Source organism: Pseudozyma hubeiensis, assembly GCF_000403515.1.
Source record: "Pseudozyma hubeiensis SY62 DNA, scaffold: PHS7, whole genome shotgun sequence".
In the NCBI taxonomy this organism is placed as follows: domain Eukaryota; kingdom Fungi; phylum Basidiomycota; class Ustilaginomycetes; order Ustilaginales; family Ustilaginaceae; genus Pseudozyma; species Pseudozyma hubeiensis.
The window spans coordinates 1-26,399 of NW_012133789.1; the positions used below are offsets into that span (position 1 = coordinate 1).

General features: G+C 56.6%; 10 protein-coding genes across 10 annotated transcripts; 4 read left to right on the forward strand and 6 right to left on the reverse strand.

The window, feature by feature from the left end:
• Positions 1–1,373: 1,373 nt before the first annotated feature.
• On the reverse strand, positions 1,374–2,301 carry PHSY_000421 (mitochondrion protein; the record flags this gene model as incomplete). Its single annotated transcript, XM_012331060.1, has 2 exons — positions 1,374–1,962; positions 2,045–2,301. 2 exons carry the CDS (start codon positions 2,299–2,301, stop codon positions 1,374–1,376), a joined length of 846 nt encoding a protein of 281 aa, XP_012186450.1.
• Positions 2,302–3,096: 795 nt separating this feature from the next.
• On the reverse strand, positions 3,097–6,885 carry PHSY_000422 (likely protein kinase; the record flags this gene model as incomplete). Its single annotated transcript, XM_012331061.1, has 2 exons — positions 3,097–6,193; positions 6,281–6,885. 2 exons carry the CDS (start codon positions 6,883–6,885, stop codon positions 3,097–3,099), a joined length of 3,702 nt encoding a protein of 1,233 aa, XP_012186451.1.
• Positions 6,886–8,085: 1,200 nt separating this feature from the next.
• PHSY_000423 (hypothetical protein) lies at positions 8,086–9,833 on the reverse strand (the record flags this gene model as incomplete). The annotated part of the gene is made up of 2 exons (XM_012331062.1): positions 8,086–8,403; positions 9,762–9,833. 2 exons carry the CDS (start codon positions 9,831–9,833, stop codon positions 8,086–8,088), a joined length of 390 nt encoding a protein of 129 aa, XP_012186452.1.
• Positions 9,834–10,149: 316 nt separating this feature from the next.
• PHSY_000424 (hypothetical protein) lies at positions 10,150–11,469 on the forward strand (the record flags this gene model as incomplete). Its single annotated transcript, XM_012331063.1, has 1 exon — positions 10,150–11,469. One exon carries the CDS (start codon positions 10,150–10,152, stop codon positions 11,467–11,469), a length of 1,320 nt encoding a protein of 439 aa, XP_012186453.1.
• Positions 11,470–11,718: 249 nt separating this feature from the next.
• PHSY_000425 (hypothetical protein) lies at positions 11,719–13,699 on the forward strand (the record flags this gene model as incomplete). The annotated part of the gene is made up of 6 exons (XM_012331064.1): positions 11,719–11,807; positions 11,889–11,948; positions 12,026–12,101; positions 12,191–12,682; positions 12,763–13,138; positions 13,287–13,699. The coding sequence occupies 6 exons, from the start codon at positions 11,719–11,721 to the stop codon at positions 13,697–13,699; spliced, it is 1,506 nt and encodes a 501-aa protein (XP_012186454.1).
• A 330-nt stretch (positions 13,700–14,029) lies between these two features.
• On the forward strand, positions 14,030–16,231 carry PHSY_000426 (hypothetical protein; the record flags this gene model as incomplete). The annotated part of the gene is made up of 1 exon (XM_012331065.1): positions 14,030–16,231. One exon carries the CDS (start codon positions 14,030–14,032, stop codon positions 16,229–16,231), a length of 2,202 nt encoding a protein of 733 aa, XP_012186455.1.
• A 792-nt stretch (positions 16,232–17,023) lies between these two features.
• Positions 17,024–18,709, reverse strand: PHSY_000427 (cell wall protein; the record flags this gene model as incomplete). The annotated part of the gene is made up of 1 exon (XM_012331066.1): positions 17,024–18,709. The coding sequence occupies one exon, from the start codon at positions 18,707–18,709 to the stop codon at positions 17,024–17,026; it is 1,686 nt and encodes a 561-aa protein (XP_012186456.1).
• A 580-nt stretch (positions 18,710–19,289) lies between these two features.
• PHSY_000428 (hypothetical protein) lies at positions 19,290–21,154 on the reverse strand (the record flags this gene model as incomplete). The annotated part of the gene is made up of 3 exons (XM_012331067.1): positions 19,290–19,397; positions 20,381–20,463; positions 20,890–21,154. 3 exons carry the CDS (start codon positions 21,152–21,154, stop codon positions 19,290–19,292), a joined length of 456 nt encoding a protein of 151 aa, XP_012186457.1.
• A 2,024-nt stretch (positions 21,155–23,178) lies between these two features.
• On the reverse strand, positions 23,179–23,974 carry PHSY_000429 (hypothetical protein; the record flags this gene model as incomplete). Its single annotated transcript, XM_012331068.1, has 2 exons — positions 23,179–23,417; positions 23,935–23,974. The coding sequence occupies 2 exons, from the start codon at positions 23,972–23,974 to the stop codon at positions 23,179–23,181; spliced, it is 279 nt and encodes a 92-aa protein (XP_012186458.1).
• Positions 23,975–25,267: 1,293 nt separating this feature from the next.
• Positions 25,268–26,158, forward strand: PHSY_000430 (hypothetical protein; the record flags this gene model as incomplete). The annotated part of the gene is made up of 2 exons (XM_012331069.1): positions 25,268–25,354; positions 25,538–26,158. The coding sequence occupies 2 exons, from the start codon at positions 25,268–25,270 to the stop codon at positions 26,156–26,158; spliced, it is 708 nt and encodes a 235-aa protein (XP_012186459.1).
• Between the last annotated feature and the right edge of the window lie 241 nt (positions 26,159–26,399).

Genomic DNA, 26,399 nt, shown 5'->3' on the forward strand with positions numbered 1-26,399 from the left:
CACCCTCCCACCCCCAGCACCTTCTCCAAACACCTCTTCCCCTCCACCCCCTTCCCATCCAACCAAATCACCAGTTTACTCAGATCGCTCTTCCTGCCTCTGTCCGCACCTCTCTCGACCTCTGGCCAATCGGTGATATCGTGGAATCCATCGAACGCTTTTGCTACCGCAGGTTGGATGAGTTTTTCCGAGATCTTCTTGTGCGACGAAGGGATGTCTGACCAAGACTGAGTTTTGATCGTCGACCAGAACGACGATAGATTGGAGGATGCGGTGGGGGAAGAAGGGTGTTCGAGGATGATCAACCCGGGTTTTCCGGCGAGGAGAAAACCGGTGAGTGGAGGGGTGTGGGTGAGGGCGAGGTGGACGATGTCGAGACGTTTGGATTTGGTGGACAGCGAGGGGAGGTAGTACCATATTCGAAGGACGCTTTCTTCTTTCGTTTCCTCTTTCGGTATCGAATCCGTGGAGATTGGAGCAGTTGTGGTAGTCGTGAGGGATGTGGGGGTGATGGTGAGTAGGACTTCGGAAACCAACTCGATAGCGTTCAAGATCATCCCTACCATATCCTCCTCCTCCTCCTCCGCCAAACTTTTCTCAAGCAGTCCATTCACCTCCTCCACCTTGTCCCTACCGAGCCACGCTGGAGCATCCACCCCGCTCGTCCACATCCGTACACATCCTCCTTGCTTCCCCCTCAACCTGAAACCTACGTTCACCCAAATCCCATTTTCCGGCAACGAAGGATCACCTCTCACCCTCAAACCCAAACACACCTCCTCCGCCAGACTCTCCTTCACCCGCACCGAGGTTTCGTCCCCCAACGTCTCCAGTTCGAGCTGCAGGTATTCCGCGATTTGTTTTATCGATGACTCGTCGGTGGGGGAAAGCAGCAGTTCGTTTTCACCGGACCACATGGCGGAGAGCAGTTCGATGGACGAAAGGATCGAGTGCAGGGTTTCCGGTGGAAGCACCGGTGATTTGGTTGACGATGAGGAGGTCGACATGGTGAATCCGAAAGGTTGCACCGCTGGTCGAGAGCGGCTGAGATTCGTCGTAAGGCGAGGAAGGGGGAGAGAAGGAGGAAGAGGAGTTTGATGGGGGTGCGAGAAGGAGACATGTGCGGTTCTTCTTACGTACCGAGATCCGATAAGATAAAAAGTGGCCTTTCGCGTCGATCTAACAGAAATTTTTCAGCCTGCCTCCGATTGAGTTCTTCTCAACGTCATCGAGAGACCCTCCTCGCGATCGAAAGCCTCGCATCCTTCTCAGAACACCACATTCGCGCACACAAAACCACAATCCCTGACACCGCTGCTTCTTTTGAAATCTATGCCATTGACATCCAACCTTCGCCCTATAAACCCGCATTTTCACTGGCTCTTGATCGTCTCCTTGCTGGGTTCCTGCGGTACAAACTCCCTCCAACTATGATCCGCTGCCTCCTTGTGCTGCTTGATGATCCTATCTCCCTTACTCGGGATCTGCGTGATCGCTGCCATCCCCACCAAACTAGCCAGTGTGATACCCTGAGCCCACACTCTCGCCTGGACCAGCTTCTGGGCAAACGTCATGGGTTGTGTGTGGATGTACGCGAAGATGCCGCCCATGCTGGTGGCCCACGTGGCGGCGACGACGGAGAACTTGTTCTCTTTGGCCCAGGTCAGCGCTTTGTCGCGTGGGGAGAGGGAGGACCATTCTTGCTCCTCGCGCGAGGCATAACGACGTTGGACGGCGGCGCCGGCGTCGGTGTAGTGGTCCTGGTCGAATTTGATGCCGGCCTTGTCGGCGGAGATGACGCCGGCGCCGATGGCGATGGACGAGACGAAGAAGAGTTTGATGGCGGGCGTGAGGGAGCGGAAGGCGGGCCAGCTGCGGTTGAGCACGTACGCGGTGGGGGCCGAGAAGGCGAGCCCCGTGCCGAAGCCTCGCGCTGCAGCGGAGACGGAAGCGTTGTATTGACTGCAAGGAGGAAAGAAGGGAGGGGAGGTGGGGTCAGGCGTGAGACGCAAAGGATGAATGAGAGGGATGGAGTGATACTTACGCTTCTCTTCGCTCCACGTCGCCGACGTCTCGATGGGTTCCGTAGGACATGATTGTGGTGCTGCGATGCGAATTCTTCTTCTTGATCTGGAGCTGAGTAACTGCGTGAAATAGGACCGAGGAGGATGGAGGTCTTCCTTGTGATGACTGCGCCGTTTCGCGATGGCTACCAGTTGATGTTCTCGCAGCGAAGAGGTCGTTGATGATGGAAGAAAGGGATAAGGTGGTTCGGACTCTTGTTCCGACTTGATCAATCATCCAAACCCACCACACCAATCGGCGCAACCCGTGTCGCCCATCAACTTTTGCGGCTTGCAGCTGCCTCAGTCACCAAGAACGTCAGCAAAAACATACATTGTACGCGGAGCAGCCGAAGCGAGTTTCTCAAAATGATGCAAAAGTGGAGGTTCACGAGCTTAATTTTCTTCTGTAATTTTATCCCGCCATAAGGAAATCAAGCCCAATTGCTCAGTCTTCCCGTATCTTGCCGTGTTGGTGCTTGGTCATAGCCGATTATCTGCGATACCAAGATCGCCGTCTCTGTCCGCGTTGAGACATGTGCTCAATAAAAGGGTCTCTCTACTTTTCAGTCCAATCTGATTCGACCACCGTTTGTAGCATGCGACCAGCCTGTCCCGGTTCGAGGTAGAGCTCAACACTTTTTTTCATGTCTATCTTTCAACGTCACAACTGCAAGCAGCCTTGATGATTTTGATGTACCAAAAGAATGTGGTTCCATTGACAGTGAGATCAATTGTAAATATCAATAGCAAAGACGTGTGTATGTGTAGCAGAAAAGGAGCGTGGGAGAAGCAACGAAAGCAAGGTAAGACAAGACACAGCAGAATGAATGTTTGGTGGGGAAAGGTGCATGCAGTAGCGAGAAAGAGAGGGAGAGAAGGGGAGTGAGCCAACATGGAAGTGACCGAAAAGGAGAATGCGGACCAAGGAGTCGCCGGAATACGTGTGGAGCGAGACGAGCTCGAGAACAGAAGTCGAAGATGATACAGCATTGGCAAAGCCAGCATCGCAGATGGTGAGGAAGGTTGGCACTCAGATGATGGCGGAAGCAACGTCGAGCGACCATTCGCGGCGCAAACGACCGTGGATCAGCTTGAACGTGCTCAGCGCGCCCTTCTCTTGCACCACCAGCACCGACGTAGCGAACGTGACGCCTGTCGCGCTGCTTCCCCTCGAGTAGGTGCTCAGTGCAGGGCTCGGCAGACCGTGGCTCATGACGCTTCCACCACCGCCCACCGCACCTGCACCGTTGAGCGACAACCCCAATCCACCGCCCATGTACGGCGAGTTGACTGCGGGAGATCCCACCGGCAAGATGTTGAGTTCCACGCGGAATCGCAACGGTTTCGCCGCCGTGGTGACGCCGTTGGATTCGCGGTACTCGTTGACGCTGCACTTGAGCGTAGTGTGGTGCACGTCGGACGAGTCGTCCATGGCGACGCGTACGCCGTAGCTCTGCAGACGACGGACGCACTCGCTGAGCGTCTCGGAGAAATTCTCCGTCGACATGAGCGTGAACGTCGCGGGCTTCCAGTTGAAGAGACCGGCGAACCAGCTGTCCTTCTTGCCCGGTGCCGAACTGGTCGAACCGCTGCTGGAAACGGGAGCGGTAGCCAGAGTGGCAGAGTACTGCGATTGCGGTGTGGTGGGTGGAGAGATGACTCCAGCAGCAGATGCAGCGCCCATGTCGAGACCAAGTCCCGCATTCTTCTGCGTACGCGTAGAAGCTGCCGCAGTCTGGCTCGATCGTCCGGCCGCGGGTGCAGCAAAGATGCTGGCGAGTGCGGGTGGAGCGTGCGTCTGATCGTACGCGATGGATCGGATCGTGTTGGCATCCGCAGCAGTGGCGTACTGCTGCTGCTGCTGCTGCTGCTGCTGCTGCTGGTGCTGCTGGTGCTTGTCGCCACGACGAAGTCCCAGCAACGAACGTTTCCTGCCCAGACCGGTGCTGCCCGTGCTGATATTGCTGAAGACGCTCGTCGGTCGCGAAGCGGCGCCAGAGGTGGTCGCTTCCGTGGCCGATCGAGCGCTTCGCACCGAGTTCCTCGCACTGGCATTCGAGCTGGCAACACTCGTTCTGACACCGGTGCCCGTCTTGTCCGTCAGCGAGAGAGGCGCGATGAGCTCGGCGGGGCTGAGAGGCGTCATCGGCGTCGAGGGAGTGTACGTCTGCTGGTGCGACGAGGCTTGCGAGACCGAACGCATGCTCTCGCCTTCGCTCACGTCGTCCTCGGCGTCTTCGAACTGGTTCATCTCCGAATTCTTGGTGCGGGGGCCGGGGGCAGAAGACGTGACGGCCATGGGCTGCGACTGGAGCTGCTGCTGCTGTTGCTGTTGCAAGGCAACCGAGTTCTTGAGCTGCTCGATCTTCGACTGCAACGCGTCCGGCTTCTCGCCTGTGGCACGGATCGAGGCGAGCTCGTCAGCGATCTCTTGGAAAAATCGCTGCATGGTAGCGTCGCCCACCTGTGGCACCTGGATCGAGGGCGTCGCCTGCGTCGTGTACGCACGAGCAGTCGACGGCCTTTGCGTTGCGGGCTGAGCAGCAGGTTGCGGCGCTTGAGTGGCAGCAGCACCAAACGTCGACTTGGTCGGCGACACGGGTCGCGAAGAGGCGCGTCCAGGAAGCGCAAGCGGCGGCATCATTTCAGACCCCGAGCCTCTGTTGGCCCGGCCGCGAGCCGCCGTGACCGACGAGGTGGACGAGGTCGACGACGACGAAGCCGTGGCGGTGTGCTGCGACGATGTCGGTGCGTCGTACAGGTTGGCGAGAGCGATGCGAGCGGAGGGAGGCGCCGAGGTGGCGTTGCTCTTGGTGGGCGAAGTGTTGCGTCGTTGCAGGTCGACGGAAGGTCGCTCGTTGCGCTGAGGCGAGGCGGTCTGGAGCGAGATCTGCGGCAGAACGTAGCTTGCAGCCTTATCCGCGCGGGGACTCGAACCGGATGCGGCTGACTTGGCCGGAGAAGGTGCCTTGAGCTTGGAAGGGGAAGCAAACGAACCATCCAAGGTCGTAGCAGGCGAGTCCAGCGGCGAAGGTCGCAGCCTCGGCGAAGGGTTGGCAGGACGAACGTGCGGCGAAGGGACTTTGGTGGGTGTGACGTCCCTGGGACGAGTCGGCGTCGTGTGGTACGCCGAGCCTTTCTCGGGGGTGCTGTGCCTTCGATCCATCTCGACGCCTCCAAGCTGCGGAGAGGCCGGTGCCGAAGTGGCGGCAGCAGCATCGCTCGTACGACGAGGACGAGCTTTTTCGAGCGTCTTGGCGGCGCCGGCAGCGGTCAAGAGCGCATGCGCAGGTACAGCGCTTGCTGTGACGATCTGCTGGTTCATAATGTCGTCGTCCATGTCGTCTTCATCGTCTGCCGAGTGGTTCTCGCGATGCGCTACCAACAGCGAGTAGAAGGTCTTTTGCCAGCTTTGGCCAGGCGACAGAAGCTCCCTGATGATGTCTTCCTCGCTCAACTCGAACCACAACGTCTTGAGGTTGCCGAGGATGTCGATGTCGATGGTGTCGAGCGTCAGCTGCTCCATCTGCAAGGTGTCGAGCGAGGTGGACACGGGGTTGGACGAAGACTCGACGCCGTTGTTGGTGAACCAGGGGTGACGCATGATGTCGGCCATCTTGATACGCTTTTCCGGGTCTACTTCGAGCATCCTCCAGATCAAGTCCTTCGAGGCAGGCTCGAGCCATTCGGGCATCATGAATTTGCCGGCACGCACCTTGCCAAGCAGCTGCTGGATGTTAGGATCGTCGAACGGCAGCCTTCCGCAGAGCAAGGCGAACAGGATGATACCACAACTCCAGATATCGCTGGCGGTACCCTTGTACCTCTTTCCGCTGACGATCTCGGGACTGGCGTAGTGCGGGGAGCCGCAGCTGGTCTCGAGCATCTTCTCTGTAGGCTGAAGGGCGGCCATGCCAAAGTCGGCGACCTTGACGATCTTTTTGGTCTCGTCGAGGAGCAAGTTCTCGGGTTTGAGGTCGCGATGGCAGATGTTGAAGCGGTGGCAGTAGTCCATGCCGAAGATGATCTGACGGAAGTAGCCTCGAGCATCGCGAGGAGTGAGCTTGCCCTGAGCGACGAGGTGGTCGAAGAGCTCACCGCCGGCAACGTATTCCATGATGAGGAAGCTGTAGGGGAAGAAGCAGAAGAAATGGTCAGAATCAGCATGTCCTTCAGAAAAGCTCGTCGCGATGCTGGCCTGTCGTTGCACTCACAGATCTTTGGATGTCTCGTACACGTCCCAGAGACCGAGCAGGTTGGGATGCTCGATGAGCTTCATGATGACAATTTCCCTCTCAATACCCAGGATCATCTTGTTTGCCTTGACATCGGCATCACGCAAGCTCATGCGACTTGCATTGATGAGCGTCCTTGGAATGATCTTGACCGCCGCCTTTTGACCTGTCTGATCGTGCACCGCGAGACGGACACGACCGGAAGCACCCTGACCGATGAGCTTGTCTAGCCTCCAGTGTCCGATGTTTTTGGGATCATTGTGTTGGCGTTTCTTCTCCCTCTCGAGGCGTGAGACTGGCTTGGGTCGCTCGGACTGTTGCTGCTGTGGTGGTCTGCGGTCCACGGCTGGGGCGGGCTGCTGTCGCTGAGAGGCGTGGTGGCTGGTAGCCTGGTGCTGGGATGGACGGTAGTTTTCGGAGCCGGTGGCACGGGTGGAGACGACGTTGGCACCGGCTTTTCGGTTGGCGAGCGCGACGTAGGCCTCGGCCGCTGTTGGTCTACGGTTCTGCACATCTGTCGCCTGAAGTGGGCCACCTTTGTAAGGCGGGATGGCCTGGACGACGGGACGATGTGAAGAAGACATGATGCCTTCTGCTCTGTCCAAAAGCTAAGATGGACAAAGGTGTCGCGCGTACGACTATATGGGTTTGTCGAGCCGATTCAAGCTACTGTTGGCAAATGTGCTTAGTTGCGGCTGGTAGTTGATTTGGTGTGAGCTTCGTGAATGTCGATCGATGCAAGTGATAGTGTTGAAAGATTGTGATGGTCGATAGTGGATGGCTGTGCTGGTCGCCAGTGTCGATGCTAGAGATATAATCGAGCCGCTTCGTCAAGGAAAAGGGAGGGAAACAGAACAGGGGAGGGGGGCTTCGAGTGGGGAGAGTGGAGAGGAGTGGTATGGATAGTAGTCAAGACGAAAGATGATGTCGAGAGAGCAGAGACGACGGCAGCGAAGGGCGAGGGCGCGAACAACAGTGATGAAGGAGAGGAGGGGGGATGAGTGCCAAACAGGGGCTGGACAGATTCCCGGCAGCAGACAGAGACGAGGCCGGAACAGGGGCGAAGACAGCCTCTCCAGAGCGACAAATTTGCCAGCTTGAGCCACCTGCCCGTCGGGCTGGGAGACGGCGAGAGCTTTGGTGCCCTTCGGCCAGACACGAACGAGCAGAGTTCAGCCTCGAGGAGGCAGCAGCCTGCAGTGATCTGACGAAAGCCGCGATCAGGCACCGCAGAACAACAATGTTTTTCGCAGAATGGAATTATTGCTGCCGACGAGGCTGGCTCGAGCCAGATACACATCAACACTGGCAGCGGTGGCAGTTCGGTCAGCTGAGCAGCGGCAGAGGACGAAGAGGAGGGCGGGCGGAGCAGGAGCGGGAAGTGCGTAGAGGACAGAGAGAGTGATGGATTGCGGAGCGAAGGAAAGCAAGCGGCGAACCGGGTGACAGATCAAAACACGCGCAGAGACCGGAAGAACAACACTCTTGTCGTCGCTGGAACACCAGTCAAGCGGAGTTTGCCAAACGATCGACAGTATGCATGATGATTTGCAAACGACACAGCTTTGCCCTGTGTTGGCCTCGTTTGCCCTCGTCTGATGCTCGGTACAGCCTCACTCTGCTCTCACTGCGAGCTTGACTGGGCTCATGCTGGCTCCATACCCTCAAGCTGGTCGCCCTCACTCATGCACATCCGTGCTTCGATCCGAAACAGAATCCTTGAGTTGCTTTGTCCCGCAACCAAACAGAAGCTCACAGCTCAGACGTTGAATCTGCCTTGGTGCTTATGCGATGCCGCTCTCATCGACACATGGGACCAGTGCGTCCTCTAATGACGATAGCTGCAGCAGCACAGAGACGATCTGCAACTGCCAACGCATGCTGCAAGGCAAAGTACCATGCCAGCCGCCGAGCCACAAGCGCAGTACAGTAGGTGGCTCAGCCTGAGCAACCGCTTGCAGATTCCGGACGACACCATTGTTGAAGCTCATAGCCGAGCCTTTGATCAGCCTCAAAAGCCTTGACTGCAGGGACATTGACATGACAGGCAGGTTGCGGACGGCAAAGATGGGATTCGCTGCAGAAAGCGTCAGGCAGCTCGGCTAGAGAAGGACCGGGCCAAACGGGTTGATCAGCTGGCTCTCGAGAGGGAACGCCACCCAAGCAGAGTGATATGGCGCTACTGATAGACGAAGCAGATGGCATCAGGACAACACGAGACGAAATATAGCGGCACGATGGCTCGAAACTCTTTGCACTAGGTCGGTCGCCTTGGCTGCAGGCGGACATGGCCTGCTGGTTGCGTCCAAGATTTGGCGCACAGCTCGCAGCGGGCAGGCAGGATGGTCACTCGACCCGGAAGACGTTTGCGGCGAGTGTAGCTCGCGATGCAATGTCTTGGTTCAGCAGCAGCAGCAGCATGCTGCAAGCCAGCTTCGACGCTTCGATCCTGCTGACCGAATCGAGAAACTCGAGGTGAGAGCGGCTCAACGGCTTTCGCTTCGTGGGCATCAATTACATTTACAGACGAAACCGGAGCGGGGCGAGAGCAGCAGCAGCATGACAGCAGGTCTTGAAATGGCGGTTGCATCGGCTTCGGCGATGTTGGCAGCGAGAGCCAGGCAGGGATTATGCAGCTCGGAATGCCAAACATGGCGGCCAAGGTGCACTGTGGCTGTCTCGCGCGTCTCTCCAGATGCACAATTCTGCAATCCGCTGCACACTGCGACGTGGGTCCAGATGCGCGTCAGCTGGCATGCCGCCGACTCACAGCCTCGAAAAAGTGTTGGTCTCGGGAAAAGCGAGTTTGGATTGCAGAGCGACGCGGAAGGCGAGACGGCGCACAAATAAACACACAAGTTAAGCCGCTCTCAGCTGTCCAAGGAAGGAGTGCACTGCTGTTGGTCGTTCCGATGCATCCGTCTCATCTCAAGAACAGGATCGCGCAGGAAGGGACGGCAGTCCGATCTTTATCACGCCAATGAAGGGAAGCGGCGCACGATGATGGAGTTTGGCATGTCATCAACACTGGGCTCAATGATGAATCTTGGTAAAGGAATCCAGGTTGCCAAGGGCTCGAATCTGTTTGTTCTTCGATCGAACATTCTCTTAGTGCCTCTTTCGAGGTGATCGAGGTGTCAAGGCATGCTTAGGCTTGACGACATTTCACGCTGCTTGAAATACTGTAACAGGGTTGAAGAGCGGCAGATGGCAGATGCGCCTCGGCGATGCTGGAGAATTCAGCTTCCGCTCGACTCCATGCCCGAGCCTCTTGCTGTCTGAGCTTTGCACCTGGTTTGCCCCTCATTTTCGTTGATAGCCAGGGAGCAGCGTCGGCTACTTGCTCGTCATCCAGTCCCTCCGACAAGTAGGCCGATGCCGATGATCCGTCACTGGTTAACCCGATACATCAGGCAAGCAGATCCGACCGCTTTGCAAGGCGCGGTCCCCACTCGGCTACCGTCCAAATTCCGTCAGCTTCGAGCTTAACGAAGTCTCTTGAGTCAGACATCAGGCGGGAGGTCGACCGCATCGGCTCAGACGACGCTTTGCGACATTGACGTGATTCGCAGACAGTGCAGTGTATTTCCTCGTCGCAATTTGTTGGCGCCTTTTTGCTCCAGAAATCAGGCTTGACCTTGCACCGAAAATTGTGGAAGAGCATTTGTTGCCGCTCAAGCCGTTCGGTCCAGCCGCGTCGCGTGAAGCTCGACCGACACCCGAGAACATCACACGCACAACTCAGCTTCGACACCATCGTCACGACCAAAACTATCACCAACCTCTCCTTCTAATCAGAGGCTACATCTTGACTCTGCGCGGTCCTTCGCGCGCGTCCGATCACCGTCATGAGCTGGAGCAATCTCGCGTCAGCCTCGACCGACGAGCTCCGCTCCAAGCTCACCCAGCTCCGAGCAGACAAGGCCCTCCTCACGTCGCAGCTCTCCTCCCTACGTGCCATTCCCGACCCTTCCACCGACCCACGCAGTACGCTCTCCACCCAGAACCAAGACCTCGCACGTCAACTTCGCTTGCTCGAGGAACAATCCATCCTCTATCGTTCCGCGGCATGGACGTGTTTCGAACTCGATCTGGACGTCGGTCGTCGTGCGCGTCAAGCTCGCGACCCTGCGTCCGCTGACAAGGACGGCGACCTCGCTCTCGGCATACGTCTCGATACTTCCTGGAGGGGCCGTTTCTACGAGCCTTACTATCTCGTCTTTGCGAGGCCGAGTCAGCTGCTCGATTCCATGCCGCAGCTCGCCGGCACAGCAGTGGGTGACGTGGAGGCCAACTCGCTTGCGGATGGGCTTCGACTCATCAGGCACACGGTCCCACACTTTGTGCCCCTGGGGAAGCTCGTAGAAAAGTATCTGCCCAGCGTTGTGGGAGGTCAAGTGTCCGGTGGAGCTGGAAGCAAGGGTAGAGATAACGAGGCGGGCGGGCTGACCATGTTGACCCAATTCAACGAGCTGCCAGGAGTGCACGCGTTCTTGTCGGATCTGCACTGCCATTTGCAGGCGTACGTATCGAGGAGGCAGCAGGCAATGGCGTTGCAGCAGCTCGAACTCCCCGCCAAGAGCCTAGGAACTGATGCGGGCCTGGAGGCACTCGGCACCGAAGCGTTTGACCTGGTCAAAGTGACCTGGCGCATCCCTTCCTCGACAGCTGCCTCTACCGACCAGGAAAACGAAGACGCAGACGAAGAGACCACGGATCCAACCGCCCTAGCCCTGAAAGCCGCAGCAAAACGCAAACGAGACAATCCCGACTACGAGCCGTCGCAACACCTCGAAGTCATCGTCCAATACAACAACCTTCAAAGCGATCGTCTCGTCGACGACACCCGTCCCACCGGCATCTTCGCCCAGCTGCCATCCCAAATCGCTGATGCAGAAGACGCCATCCAGGGCCTTCGCAAGCCGTACGGTCAAGTGCGGGTACAGCTGCTCGAATACGCGCCCGAATCGGACACGCGTCAACGTCGCGCACCAGGCATCTCGAAAGCTGACCTGAAAGCGCTTCGACCGGAGATCACGCGAAGAGAAGATCTGGAGCAAGAGTATGCACGGCAACACGATGGAGAATCGCTCGATATGGACGAGGCGTTCCAACGCATCGCGGAGAAGATGTGGGGTCAGGTGAGAGGGAAGCGTGGGGTGCGTTGATTGTCACCATTTCTGCTCGGAGAAAACGATGTAATCGGTTCTGACATGTATACATCTTCTGTCAATGCATTTTATACCCTTGAAATCTGATTGTACAGGTATGTGAGACGAATCGGATGGCTGGGTGGAGGAGATCTGGATGGGAGTGGTCGACGATTGGGATGAGGATGGTGAGACGTCTGTTGCGGCCGAACATAGGTGAGTTTCAGTGCATATGGTGCCGAGAAGACGCGTGCTGACCGAGTCTGAATGGTGATGACAGATCCGAGGATGTATCGTAGCAAGACACCTGACTTCCGATCGTTGGCAGCAAAGTACCCGCAGACGTTTGGCACTTTGTAAGTCGACTTGTAGTCACCTCTTGACGCGTACACAAGGGATCTCAAAGGCTGATGTTTTGGTGTGTCCCGATCGTTCAGTGTCAAGGATGACGGAGGGTACGAGGCCAAGATTGATTTTCAAGACGCCGAGGCTGTCAGGTAAGGGTCGATCGAGCATCACAACAAGGCCCTTGGTAAGGATGAGTCGAGCTGATCGCGTTGCATCGTGTTCATAGGTGCTTGGCGGAGACGTTGCTGGTGGAAGACTTTGGTATTCGTGCACGGCTTTCGGATCGGAACCTTTGCCCTATGGTAAGCATCTGACGGAACCCACAGACGACCTATGATGATTGCTCACGACTGATTTTTTTGCATCTCGAGCACTGACAGATTCCCAACAGGTAAGAGCGCTTGTGGTTTTCGCTCAACTGATGCCGAGCGTGACTGACGCATTCGGTGTCCTCGGAAACAGACTGGCGTACATCGCCCTCATCCACGAGCTGCTCTCGTCCACCCTTCCGACCCTGCATCTCCTCCACCACCACACTTCGCAATCACCTTTCCCTTTCTCGGCCTCCCGCATTTCCGGGCTGGACATCGGCACCGGAGCATCCGCGATCTACCCAATCCTCGGCGTACGATGTTTTCCCACATGGTCGTTCGTCGCCACGGACATTGACGGTGAGAGTCTTGACTATGCTCGTACGCATCTTGTCTCGCCGAACAAAATGGAGGATGGGATAACGTTGATTGGCGTGGACGGAAACAACGCCTTTGTTCCGTGGAAAACGAACGAATCGGGGGCGACGTTCACGATGTGCAACCCACCGTTCTATACGAGTCGAGAAGAGATGGACGAGTTGGCTGGGAAGAAAAAGGCGCCGGCGAATGCTGTAAGTTTCCCATCGCAACCCTTTATCCTCTTACCAAGCGCTTACTGATACAGCTTTGTACGGCTCTGAGGGTATTGCAGGTATGTCAAGGAACACCGAGGGAAATGATCACCAAGGGAGGCGAAGTAGCCTTCGTTCGACGGATGATCGAGGAGAGCCTTTCGATCGAAAACGTCCTGTGGTGGACGTGTATGCTAGGCCGGCTGTCGAGCGTTGCTTTGCTAGGCCAAGACCTGAAGGAAAAGGCGAAGGAGGGGAAGATGGGGAGTTGGGGTGTGAAGGAGCTGCAAACGGGCGGTGGAAGGACCAAGAGGTGGGTGCTGATCTGGGCGGGTAGGGCGAACGGATTGAGGATCCCTGATGTAAGTGTTGAAGAGGTTGAGTGGTCGAAGAGAAAACGAGAAAATGCTGACGAGAAAGAAATGTTTTGCACAGCGTATGAGTCGGGAAGGCTTGGTGGGTGGGTTGGAGAGGGTGGTGCAGGTGTCTGGGGAGAGGAGTGGGAAGGTGTTGAGGGGAGGAGTGGGGTGGACGAGAAGGGAGGTGTTGGAGACGACGGTAAAAGTCTTGCAGGGATTGGACGGGTGTTCTGTGTATCCGTCAGCTTTCCAGCAGCCGGATGACCTCGACACACCTCCTCTGAGGACCGGTGGCGAAAGCGCAGAGACGTACCAAGACATATTCAAGACATCCATGACAGCCGGCACGGGCACGATCGAGGTCATCCTAAAGCAGGAAAGCTGGACACGCAAAGTTCGACGTGCCAGACTGCACGCCCCACACCTCTCTGAAAATTCTCCGCCAACGGCGCACGATATTCTTCCACTCCTCATGGCTCGCATCTCGGTCAACGAACGGACGACATCCAGCCAGCAAAGCGCTTCAGAGACGGGTCTGGTGGTGAAGGTCACTTGGACATATGGATTTGATGCGGTCAGGTTTGAATCCTTTGCCATGTTCTTGCTCGCTGCTGTTCAACGCAGTGTCAATGACTCTGGGAACGATCAAGAGCAATGAAGAGTGTTGTTGCTGTTCACGATGCTTGCCTGCGATGCTGGCTGTGTATGAGCAGGATTATGAGTCTTTCAGTCGTCGCGTTGATGGCGACACGCCACGTCTCGAAGGGTGCGAGAGAGAGAAAAATAAGCGGGTGCAGAGGCACTGTCGAGGTCGAAATGCGGGGTCCTTTTCAGCCAGACAGCCGCGGAAAATTGCAAATCGCTGTTTTGACCGTGCACACTGCATTCTCATCCCAAAACCATCATCACCATCCACATCCTCACCGCTGACCTCGCGTACCATCGCCAAGCCTCTCAAACCCGAGAGAGCTTGTGCCTCGGCCCAACCATGACACCCCCGCCACCAGCCGGAGGCGCTTCCACATCCCAACCCTTCGACCCACGCAGTCTCTACTCCTCCTCCTCTCCATCCAATCCCAAACCCTCCGCCACCACACAGACCACTTCGTCCACTTCCATCCCCGCACCACCGGTCAAACGCGAACCCAGCAACAGCCACTCCACCCATGATGAGGCCGACGACAGTTCGCCTAGCGCATCCTCTCCAGCTGGCGGCAAGAAGAAGCCTTCCAAGAGGAGAAAGGTGAACCTGGCGTGCATATACTGTCGTCGATCGCACATGACCTGCGACGAGGGTAGACCGTGTCAACGGTGCATCAAGAGGGATATCGGGCATCTTTGTCACGACGAGGCTACGCCGGCGAAGGCGAACGATAAGGACGATCAGCAGTCCGGTGGTGCGGTGGCGAGTGGGACGCCGTCCAAACCGGCGGCGAAGGCGAAACCGCCAGCGATCAAGGCTGCTAGTCCATCCACAGCTCCAGCAACAGCAACGACAGCGCCGAACGTGCAAGAGCAGGTGGCGTCGACCTCAGCAGCGAATATCTTTCCAACCTTGGGTCTGGCTGGTTCAGCAACACCCGCGAATGCCGTGTTCGGCAGCAGCTCAGCAGGTCCGTATTCGTCGATGAACAGCGCGCCGGGAGAGTTCAATGCGGCCAACATGTTCAAACCTCAAGCAGGCGGTGGAGGGGCAGCCATGCAGCAGTCCAATTCTTCATCCGGCGGCAATGCGGCAGGTCTTCTCTCCATCGCTTCGCTCTTCAACAACGACACCAACAACAACAACAACAACAACAACGGCATTCCAAATCAGTCCGTACAGGCGAATCAGCAACAGCAGCAGCAGCAGGCAGGTGGAGAGATGACAGGGTTGGGAGGTGCAGGCTGGCTCGGGCTGGGAGGTGGACCGGGTGGGTACGAGGGTGGAGGAAGCGGGTTCGGCGGTGACTCTGCGGGTGGGAATGAGTTTACGCTGCTGAGCGAGTTCTTGGAGAGTCTGGATGGGCCTGGGTTTGGGGCGGGTGCGACGCCGGGCATGTCCGGTACGAGTGCGATCGGTGCGGGGACTGGAAGTGGATTTACGCCGTCTCAGAGCAGGAGAAATACGATCTCCGGACTGGGCGGGATGGATGGGTTGACGGCGTTGACCTCGATCAATGGGGGCAACGCTGCCGTGTCGTCCACGGTGGGAGGCGGTGGTGCGGGTACGATGTACAATTCCGGCTCTTTCGGCAGCGGAGTAATCAACGCCACCAACAACAACACGGGCGATACGGGGTCGGGGAAACGATCGCGACGATCATCGTTTTCCGCTGCGCCGACCGCTGGCGCCAATTCGTCCACCAGCACATCCTCCACCCTCGCATCTGGTTCTTACATCCCCTCGCTGCAAGGCGGGTCGACCAAGCAGGAACGATTCTTCCTCACAGCGGCGGATCAAAAGGACGGAACACGAGACGAACGCCTCGCGCGCGTCATCCAAGCCAAGTACGAAGCTGGCCTTCTTCGACCGTACAACCACGTCAACGGCTACGCACGCTTGAACCGGTGGATGGAGCGAAACGTATCCGCCGCATCCAAGCGTCGAATCCTCAAGCCGTTGTCCGTGTTTCGACCTGCCTTCCGAGCGGTTGCGCAGTCGTTGACGACGATCGACCTCGTGTTTATCGAGGAGGCGTTCGAGCGGTTGCTGTTGGACTACGATCGCGTGTTTTCCACGCAAGGGATTCCGGCGTGTTTGTGGAGGAGGACGGGGGAGATTTATAAGGGAAACAAGGAGTTTGCCGAGCTCGTAGGTGTACCGATCGAATCGCTTCGCGAAGGGAGGCTGTGCATCTACGAGCTTATGGCGGAAGAAAGCGCGGTCAACTACTGGGAGAAGTACGGAGCGGTGAGTTTCGACCCGGGACAGAAAGCGGTGTTGACGAGCTGCGTGCTCAGGACGAAGAACAAGAGTATCGTCGCCAACAGTGGGAGGGATGGGAAGAAGGGTGGTGGTGGTCAGCAGACGGAGGGTGGGGGTGTGGCGGCGGGAACGGGTGCGACGAGCACGAGTGGTGTGCTCAAGGATCCGGCGAATCCGAAGGCTGCGTTTATCCACTGTTGCTTCAGCTTTACTATTCGGAGGGACCAGTGGAACATTCCGCACTTGATCGTCGGGAACTTCTTGCCCACGAATCCCACTTGATGGAGGGCAAGGACGGGAGGAATATGAAACGTGGTTTTGGAAAGAGAAAACCAGGTGTGTTTGGGATGTGTCCAAGTGTCAGAGGGGTGAGAGTGCGTGTGGTCCGATTGTGTAAGGTTGAGAGGTTTTGAGAGCGAGAGGGCAAGACGGAATGCTTTCGAAGCCTGTCGATGTCCTTCCGACGATGCTAGCAGACTCGAGTTGAGACGAGTGCAGAAGATCGACAAGTCACGCAGACGTGAATCGGAGCCCACCGTTCACTGACTTTTTCCGACAGGGACAAGTGATGATTGGCTACCCGGAATCCACGAAGCGGAATCCACGCTGGTTCAAAAAGGACATCTGACGAAGCTCCGAGCCAGCTGCCCACTCACGACAGCCCAAAGACAGCAACACAGCAACACAACCCTCCGAGAAAAAAAAGAGAGAACGAATGAGTGTGTTATATTGTCCTTTCCAGGGTTACCGAAGCCAACGGTCACAGTGGATAAGAGAGACAAAAGAGAGAATCTAGCCAGAAACGATCGGAACAAAAAGAGAATGTACTGTGTGATGGATGATTTGGGATCTCCGGGTGGGGAGATGCCAAAGTGAGGAAGCAAAAGCACGGTGACTTGGAGAACGGGTCGAAAGGGTGGGGGAAAGGAAGAAGAGAAGAGTGGGTGGTTTTGCCACCTTGGTCCCGTCTATGAAGAAGGGGACATGCAAAGGGTTGCAAAACCGAACAAATGCCACTCTCTTTCTCCTCTCTCCTCAAGGAAGAAAACCTAACCAGAGATTTTCCCGAGCCCTTTAGAGGATGTCGAGACCGAGGTTGAGACCGCCCAGGTCGATACCCGTGTTCGTGTTGGTCGACTGAACGTTGTGTCCACCGTTGTAGTAGTACACCGACTTGGAAACGCAGCAGCCCTCCTTGGCGGTGCAGGTTGAGTCGGCAGGTACCTCCTTGGTCTTCTTTCCACCGAACAGACCATCGAGGAGACCGATGTTGATGGTGATGTTGGAGAGGTCGAGGAGCTTGTTCTCGTTGGTGGAGACGACGTTGTGGCCCTCGTCGACGTAGACCTCGTCGTCACCGCAGGTGGCCTTGGCAGGGGGAGCGGGCTTGTCCGAAGGCTTGGGTGCGGGAGGAGCAGGCTTGTCCGATGGCTTGGGAGAAGGTGCAGGTGCCTTGGGAGTCTCCTTGGCAGGAGGGGTAACGGTGGTAGTCGAGGTCGAGGTCGAAGGCGTAGGCTTGGGGTGGTGGTGGTGAGGCTTGGGCTTGGGCGTGTTCACAGCGGGGGCAGGAGTAGTAGGCGCGTCGCAGTCAGATGCAGGAGGCTTGGTGGCAGTCTGCTTGGGAGGAGTAGGCTTGGTCTTCTTAACACAGGTGCAGTCCTCATCGTCGTTGGTGCGACGGTAAAGGTCCTCCGCGATGTCGCGAGCGTGGATCTGCGATCCGTAGCCCTTGACGCTCCTCTTGCTGAGAACGTTGACGAGCGCAGTGAGGTCCGAAAGGTCGATCAGCTTGTTCTCGTTGTCAGACTCGACGTTGTGGCCACCGTTGTAGGAAGAGAACTCGGGAGCCTTGCGCTTGTGGATGCGCGAGGGCCTGCTGAGCACACTGATGAGAGCGGTGAGGTCCGAGAGATCAATGAGCTTGTTCTCGTTCGTCGAGGCGACGTTGTGACCGCCGTTGTACGACGTGACCTTGGCACCACGCTTGCGGAGGATGCCGTCGAGGATGTCGACGTTGGCGGTCAGGTCAGAGAGGTCGAGGAGCTTGTTCTCGTTGGTAGACTCGACGTTGTGTCCGCCGTTGTAGTACGAGAACTCGGGAGCCTTACGCTTGCGGAGGATGCCGTCAAGGATGCCGACATCGAGGTCAAGACCAGAGGCATCGATCAGCTTGTTCTCGTTGTCGGACTCGACGTTGTGACCACCGTTGTAGTAAGAGTACTTGTCGCCGCGCTTGCCGATGATGCCGTCAAGGATGTCGACGTTGGCAGTGAGGTCCGAAAGGTCGATCAACTTGTTCTCGTTGGTGGACTCGACGTTGTGGCCGCCGTTGTAGTACGAGAACTCGGGAGCCTTGCGCTTGAGAAGGTCGATGCCGAGGTTGAGGCCGGACAGGTCAATGAGCTTGTTCTCGTTGTCGACAATGACGTTGTGGCCGCCGTTGTAGCTCTTGATGTACTCGAGACAGTAGCGAGGAGCCTTGTTCCATGTCTTGACCTTGCGTCCGTTGTTGGTGAGCAGGCTGAGGTTGACGGTGGCATCGCTGAGATCAATGAGCTTGTTCTCGTTGATCGAGTAGACGTTGTGACCACCGTTGTACGACGAGACGTACTTCTTGCAGGCGCTGTAGTCGGTGCGCTTGAGAATGTCGATGCCAAGGTCGAGATCGGAGGCGTCGATGAGCTTGTTCTCGTTGGTGGACTCAACATTGTGGCCACCGTTGTACGAAGCGTACTGGTAGTGAGGAGCAGCGCTGACCATGCTGAGAGCGGCGGTCAGCACGCTGAGGGAGAGAGCGATCTTGGAGGGCATCTTTGCTTGTGAAAGCTGAAGCTGTGTAGAGACGACAGAGGAGGTGGCTACAATTGGAAAGAGAGTGGGGTTCCTGGAGGCGGTGAAGACCGAGTGGAAGAGATGCGACGCAACAGGGGACCGAGGGGAGGGGAAGGCTTCTGGCTAGAAAGCTTTGGAGAGAGGGGGAGAGAATATATGAGTCTGGATGATGAGAAGAGAAAGGAAGGAGAGGGAGACGTCGGGGGGTTCTTTATATCTATTGGCGGTTCTTGAAAGCGGAGTCTGTAAAGGTCAGCCGTCATCATGTACCCGCCATAGGGCGCTGGAGGAAGAGCTCAAAGATTGTTCCAAGAAAGGCAAGAGCGGTATGTCGGAGGGATGGATCCGGTTGGCTCAGCGAGAGAGCCTGCTCGGAATCCCCTGCGATCCACAGCACAGGGGGAGAGGGAGAACGACGAAGCTGTCGTGATCTGAGGTGGGTGCCAGCGGGACACGGAAAGCGATTCAAGCTCGGTACCTGGAGACACTCGCCAAGCCCAGCGCTTCGCTATTCCATCGGCGTATTGCCCGTCGAATCAGACAAGATGCGCAATGCGAGCGAAGTATTCCGAAGGAACATCTCAGCGTCACTTGCCACAATAGGACAGGAAACAGCCTAGAAAGGCAGTGAAGTGGTCCAGAAGCAGTCAGGCACTGTCTCGAAGCCATTCGAGAGACGACGCAAGATGGCACCGGAGGACGAAGCATGGATCGCAGGGCTTGCTACCAGTCAGGGTGCGTGGGACGAAGCATGGAACAAGCTCGCGGCAGGGGCTGACAAGCAGTAAAGCTAAAGCGCGTCAAGGCGAGGCCACAAGCAGGGGACTAAGTGCGGCATGCTCTAGGACAGCAGGTGAACTAGTATAGGTGTCCTGCGCCGAACGGCAAGGGTGTTGGCTAGGTGGTTCTGCCACTGTCAGCGCGTTTCCGGTCAAGAGCGGTCCGTTGCTTCTGCTAAGAGAGCTTGGACCGCCTTGCTGGACAAGCAGACAGAGGGACGTCAGGAATTGTAAGGACATGCGTGTCATATGCAGGGCAGACGAGAGGGAAGCAGATCGAGGTGCCGTAAAGAGGAAGGGTGCAAGCAGAGGGGCGCCACGAGCCAGGTGTCGGAAGAGTGGCTGAGGCACATCGAAAAGAGCGAGCGGAGTTCGGTTAAGTGGGTGTGACAGGGAGGAGCTGTCGATCAGCGCTCCTCGGACAGGAGCTACCGTGCATGCGCGGTATGGGATCGACAGAAAAGGGTTCCTAAGTTTCGGTTAGAGATTTTCGCGTAACGGAGCGGCAGCGACAGAATAATGGCAGACCTGCATCAGCGCAAGCGAGTTCCCTGGACAAGGGAGAGACCAAGCTTTGAAACTACAATCTGCTCCCTTGCTGCTTGGCATGTTGGGGAGCGCAGCAACATGCACTGGTTCGGCAGCGGCTGCACCGTAAAACTGAGACACCGCATTGTGCTGCGAACGGCGAGTAAAGGTGAGCCCCTTGCGTTGTGGCTCTCTCTTGGACGCTCTTCGTCGATCGCTTCCATGATGACGGATGATCGACTCCCATCGTGATGACCACCGAAAATAGCATCAGTCATCATCGCAGCCTTACCGGCGACGTCTGCCTCGTTCGCAACGTGAAGCTCCTTTCGGGACGAAGACTCCGGGAATACGCTTCTGTACAATACCTTGCCGCTGCAAGGCGAGTAGTGTCAACGAGAGGTAGTTTAGCGTGGGAATCATGAAGAGGCTAGGTGGGCCAAGACAAAGAGAAGGTTGAGCGCCACAGAAGCAGCATGCGAGAGATGCCAAGCTCAGCGAGTGATGCCGAGACAGGCAGGTCAAAGCGGTGGCGAACGCAGTCAGACTGACATGTGGGCGAGCTCAGTCCATAATTCATGACAAACGACAAGTTCCCAGGCTGTGCAGGGGCCGTCGGTTTCGCAACAAGACGGAAGGGCGAAGTTTCGAGCTCGGGCCGTGTGTAGTCATGAGCTTATTCGTGGCCGTCCGATGTGTTTGAAACAAGCATAGCAAAGAGAGCGCCATCGTCGATCCCTGCAGGCACAAAGGAGGCTTGAATCAAGGAGGCTGAGAGACAAGCAAAGATCTGAAACGCACCTCGATCGCACATGGGTCTGCGCCGGGATGAGTCGAGAGAGACCGAATCGCGGAAAAGGTCGTCCTCGAAGCGGTAAGCTATGCCATCCTTACAGGCATAGCGCGAAACACGGGCGTCTCTGTTAGGCAAGGGCAAGTCAAAAATGCCGGTCGGGCGCAGGCCATCCGAGTCCAAGATCAAAGAAGGGCTGAAGCGGCGGTCAAGGCGAGGAGAAGCAGGAGCACAAGGGCAGGTTTCAGCGGTAAGGAGGCGATGGAAGGCCATCGTCAAGCAAAGACGGGCGATGATGGCCGCAGGAACGGTTTCAGATGCGCATCACATTGTCATCAGCAAGGGGTCTTCTCTGCTCCATCGAACCAGATAGGCACTTGCATCGCCTTCTTTGGCAGGAGAGAGATGGCAAGCGCGCACTTCGTATGTAAGGGGCGCTTTTCGCTCAGCTTTTCAATAAATTTATTTTCTCCTTTTCTTTTCCGGCTTGCTCTGTTTCTGGAACAGGAAGGCACATCTTTTCTTTTCCCCTGCAGCTTACGGTATGCACTCCCGCAATTAACGGAAAAAACAAATCGAAAGAATCTGTAATATCGGCAGGTTCCTGCAGACGCAAGCTATTGTCCTGTCTTCCCGTCACACCAGCTCATCAGATTCTTGCGCTGCACATCACGGTACACAGTATTCCTTCAATTGTCATAGAGCTGAAGGCGACTTGGATGGTGGTGTCACCGTTCTGATCAGAACAATCGTGCGGCGAGGGGATGCATAGAACAGAAGTGTTTCTGATCGGTCACGACAATCGTGTTCTGGTGTGGTGACATCGCGAATTCGGGAGAACGCGATGTCAGCTGAACAGGCTTCGTGTGCTATTGGCGCAGGCTAATCTCCGAGAAGAGTCCTCGGACTTTACGGCCTCTGAAGGCTGGAGGTAAGGTTTGGCTGCATTGGTCGCCTTGATGTCAAACCCACCAAAAGTGTATACTAATGGCTTTCATATCGACTTTCCTTAGCCCTTCGCCCTGCAGACTGGTTCCAGCACGCGGAGACCCAGAACAAGGGCGTCAAGATCACAGCACCCTTGCTCCCAGCACAGATCCGTGCAATGCTGGATCGGCGTAGCTAAGTGCGATCGGAGCGCTAGAGATGAGGGGTCAACCCTCTGCACGGGGACCGATGGTCCTGATTTTGCGTTCTGTCACGTTCCTTCATGAAGAACAGATCGGTGAAAGCAGGTCCCGCGGCGCGCCGTCGGAGGCTTTGCTTCACGCATCGAAGTCAGGTCATCCATGTGGGCCTTCGGTAGCATCTCCAGGCTCTCTCGACGATTCTGGGATGTCGATGCCGAAGCCCGCTCGGGCCTGTTGTTGTCGTTCTTGTCTCGAAATGTTCTTCAAAGAAGCTGCGACGGGAACGCTCTGATTGTGGTCGCCTCCAGACGCCGTCCGTCGCGGGTTAAACGGTCCATGTGAACGGCTCGCAGGCGTGTCGGTGTCGCACGAAGAGCATCGGCAAGACCTGCGATGAATGGCGATGCGTCAATCCACTCGCGGATCTCGATCATGACGGAAGCCGCAGCCGATATCGATCCATTTCTCCCTCTTTTTCAAGCGTCCATTTAGACGTGGCTTTTTGTCGGGCTACATTTCGTCTTGCCATCCAAATTGATGACTTACATTCTTCAGCATCTCGATGAGTTATCGGATCTCGTCGAGTGCAGGCGACGCGTCCAAGCGAGAAAAAAGCGCGCTTACACTTTCCATGCAAGGAGGCGATCGCTACGAGGCGCGTAACGAGAAACGTGCGAAGTGTCCGTCTTGCGCATATCACATGCCTCGTGAAGCGACGGGGTGACAAGTCGCCGTCAAAGGTCCTCATTCCTGCTACCTGAGATGCTCTGTGATGCAAGTTGACTGTTGCTCGCCGACAGAGAGGTTTGGAGAGGAAGAGGCGAATTCCAGCGGGGAAGTACGGAGTTGGAAATACAAGCTGCTGGTCGAATCTGCCCGTGTTTGACAGCAGCCGTTACGCGCAACTCCGACATCGAGCTGTGCAACGCAATCGGGAAACATTAGAGCACAGCGAACACGTCTCGTTCACATCCGCTCTTTCGGTTGAGCAGCCCCGTCGTCCCGTCACACGCTGGGGCGCGATTCAATGCCTCCCATGCTACTGATAGTGACAAGGAGAAACTCTCAGCAGGGGTTGTTTCTGTTTCGCTAACGACAGGAGGGGTCCTACAGCAAGGGTCGTCGCTTAACGACTCTAAGGTTTTCGCGCTTACGATGCGAGACATGTCAAGGAGGAAAAAGAGCTAGACGAGGACGCGTCAGGAGAAACGGATGGAGACTCATGCGAGGGGACTCTTCCATCATCCTTTGTCGGTCGATGCCTTTCCGAATGCAGCAGTCGGCCGAAAGCCGGTAGTGGTCCACGATTGGTACAAGTTCAGCCTGATGCACAGAAGGCCCTCGAGCAACAGCAGAGGGTAGTTGCCGAAGGGATAGGTCGGTAGAGAAGAGGCAACGTGTTCGTCCTGCGGAAACAGGGCATCGAGGTAAGATATTCAGCGGAATTGCAAACGGGTCTCACACTTTTCTGCAAGAAGTCGGATCGAAGGAGGTCGTCTCTGGCCCAACGTGCTGTAGGACTCGGTCAAACGAATATACACGCCGAGAAGCTACGTCGAGCACGAGAGTGATCGCTTGCCGCCGTGAATCGACGGGCGAAGACTCCGGAACTCGGCCCCCCTACAGCCCAACCTCAAGCTCAATGCAAGATAGCGTCGGATGATGTATCTGTGCAGTCGGCGACTTCCCACCTGCTGTCGAAGGAGGTCGGCTGATTGTATGCGCATCAAGACCGCATCGAGAAGCTGAACGGCAAGATGCCTCGGAGCTGCGCGTCCATAAGCGCGACAAGCTCCAGCCTGCGTTAGCTTTGACTCTGGTCTTGCAAGCCCTTCGTTACTCGCTTGTGCTCGTCCTCGTATTGCTCTCGAATGTACCAGTACATCAAGAGCTTCTGAGGTCTCGGCATGGAGCCGACCGCACCGGCTGGCCCTTGATCAACGCCGGTTTCTGCTGCACGCATGTAGCGTCGCGTTGGTCCGCATTTTGATGGAAAACGTGAGCAGGTTCGGATGCGCAGCCGAGCACGCTTCGCGACTGCACGAAATACGAACTAGCATGCTCGCGAACAAAAGCAACACTCACACGCGCTTTCTATGCATGTATGAACACCGACTCGACAAAGGGTTGAGCTCAAAGAAGAATTTTTTCGTACTCGTCAATGCAGAGTCAATGCATCTCGTGGGGCGCTTGGATCACTTTTATTGCGCACGGTGCTTGTCCATGCAATGCGTGTATGAGAGAGAGAGCTGCTCGCTTCAGTCCATTGTTTCTACGGGCGTGTCATCAATGGCGGAGAAGATCAAGTGACCCGTCGGCAAGAAGCGACTCAGAAGCGAGAGCGCCGGCCGCATACGAGCAGGCGTGCACACGCCGCATGAAGCTTGGCAACTCGCTTTCGCGTTAGCAGTAGCGATTGTCGAGGGTCGACCACATCCGAAAGCCTATCGCGGAGTGTCACTGCGTGAAGTTGTAGCTTGAGACAACCTCAACTCCGGGATTGCGACGTCCTAGGACACGCCCGAACGCCATTTTGCCGATACTCCTTTGGGAAAGCGTGATGTCAACGGACCTCTTAGCGTGTCCGGCTAGAATATTCCGTATCGGTCGAATCCTTTTGTCTCCAGAGATGTCTTTGTCCTTCGGCGTCTTCCGATTCTCTCTGAGAGCGACAGAGGGCTTCGAGGACCTGTGACCAATGAGCCTCAATCACAGATGGCGTCGGTGACGCTTTCCAGCCCAGCCTGGCGGAGCAGAAGCGGATTCCAGCGGTTTCGTGTCCTTTCTTCATCTTTCGTCATCCGGCTCGTTTGATGCACGGAACGAATTGCAAGACGCAGAGCCAAGCCATTTTTTTCGTTTTAGCGCGAAGGGTGCAGCAACGCTCGCATTGCGCCGGTTCCCCGCTTTTGCCTACGGAATCTAAGCGAGACAGCCAGTCTGCACCAACCCAAGCGCGTTGTCAGGGTTCAAGGCCTTGACAGGTTGCAGCTGGGCAAGCAGCGCAAAGTGGCGGCGAGGTGTGCGTGCCGTTCCAACCGATTCGCGATTCGATGCGGCTCGAATGACAGAGCAACGACCTCATGCCTCTTTTGGCGCTTGCCTATCTCCCTCTCCGTCTGTCTCTGGCTCCCTCTTGCCCTTCCTGGCAACGCATGACCCCACTGAACGGCACCAGACAAGGCAGTTGACCGCTGCTCGTTCCGGAACTTTGGCACAAGGAGCTTAGAGACATAGGGGCGTTCGAGCTCACCGCATGACATCTGCGTCCGGACGGAACAAACACGAGCCAGCCGTTTGGTTACGGCGTTGCGCGAAAGTCGCCGACGGCTGCTGTGTCGCGGTGAGATGAGAGTGCATTCCTCGACCGAAAAGTTGCCTCGAGCACTCTCTCATCTCTTATAAGGACGGCTTCAATCATCCTGACCCGGTCCTCCTTTCCTTTCTCAGCTCCCTCGAACTTCTCATTCCTCGTCGTAAAGATCGCTCCTCCTCTTCATCACATCGTGCTCTCCTATCGACCTAGAGTCCTTTCATCCTTCTATTCCCAAGTCCCCACATTCGTAATATGCAGCTCTCATCACTGTTGCTCGCAGCTTCGCTGCTGGTCTCGTCGGTCGTATCCGCACCCGCGACCGTGGGCAGCTTCGGCACGTCTTCCGATGCCGAGCTCATGCTCAAGCGTCAGTACGAAAACACCAACTGGGACAACGTCATGCTCGGACGCGACACGATGGAGGAGCTCGAGAAGCGACTCGTGTACAACCCACACATCACCTCCCCTACCGCCGATACCGTCTGGACCGCGGGTAAGACGTACACCGTCACATGGGATGCCTCTGACCTTCCAACAGAGGCCGAGAACTACACGGGCGAGATTAAGCTCGGATATCTCCCTGCGGATGGAAGTGGAGGCGAGAACCTGCACTGGACGCTTGCCGATGGGTTCCTCATCAAGGACGAACAGACCAGCATCACTCTTCCCGCCGACCTGGGCCAGAGGAGCGACTACATCGTCGTGGTTTTGGGTGACTCGGGGAACGCCAGTCCCAAGTTCAGCATCAACAGCGCCGCTAGCAAAGCGACCGACCTTGGAGACAGAATCCAGCAGAAGATCAACAAGGCTTTCGCCGAAGCTGGCATGTGAACGCCGCGTAGAACGGTTCTCTGCTCTTGACCTCTTGCCCGTAGCATGGTCCACAGTGCCTTGACGGCACACGTCGGGCCTCGCATTCACTTCACACTTTGCATCCGCTGTACATAGTCCTGTCCTTTCTTTGCCTCTTGTCTTTTTCGGCCCCGGTTCGGCACCACTTGCATTCTTCCTTTAGCATATAACGGTTGTGCATGTACTCATGCTTGCCATCAAAGAATCAATGAACAATGAC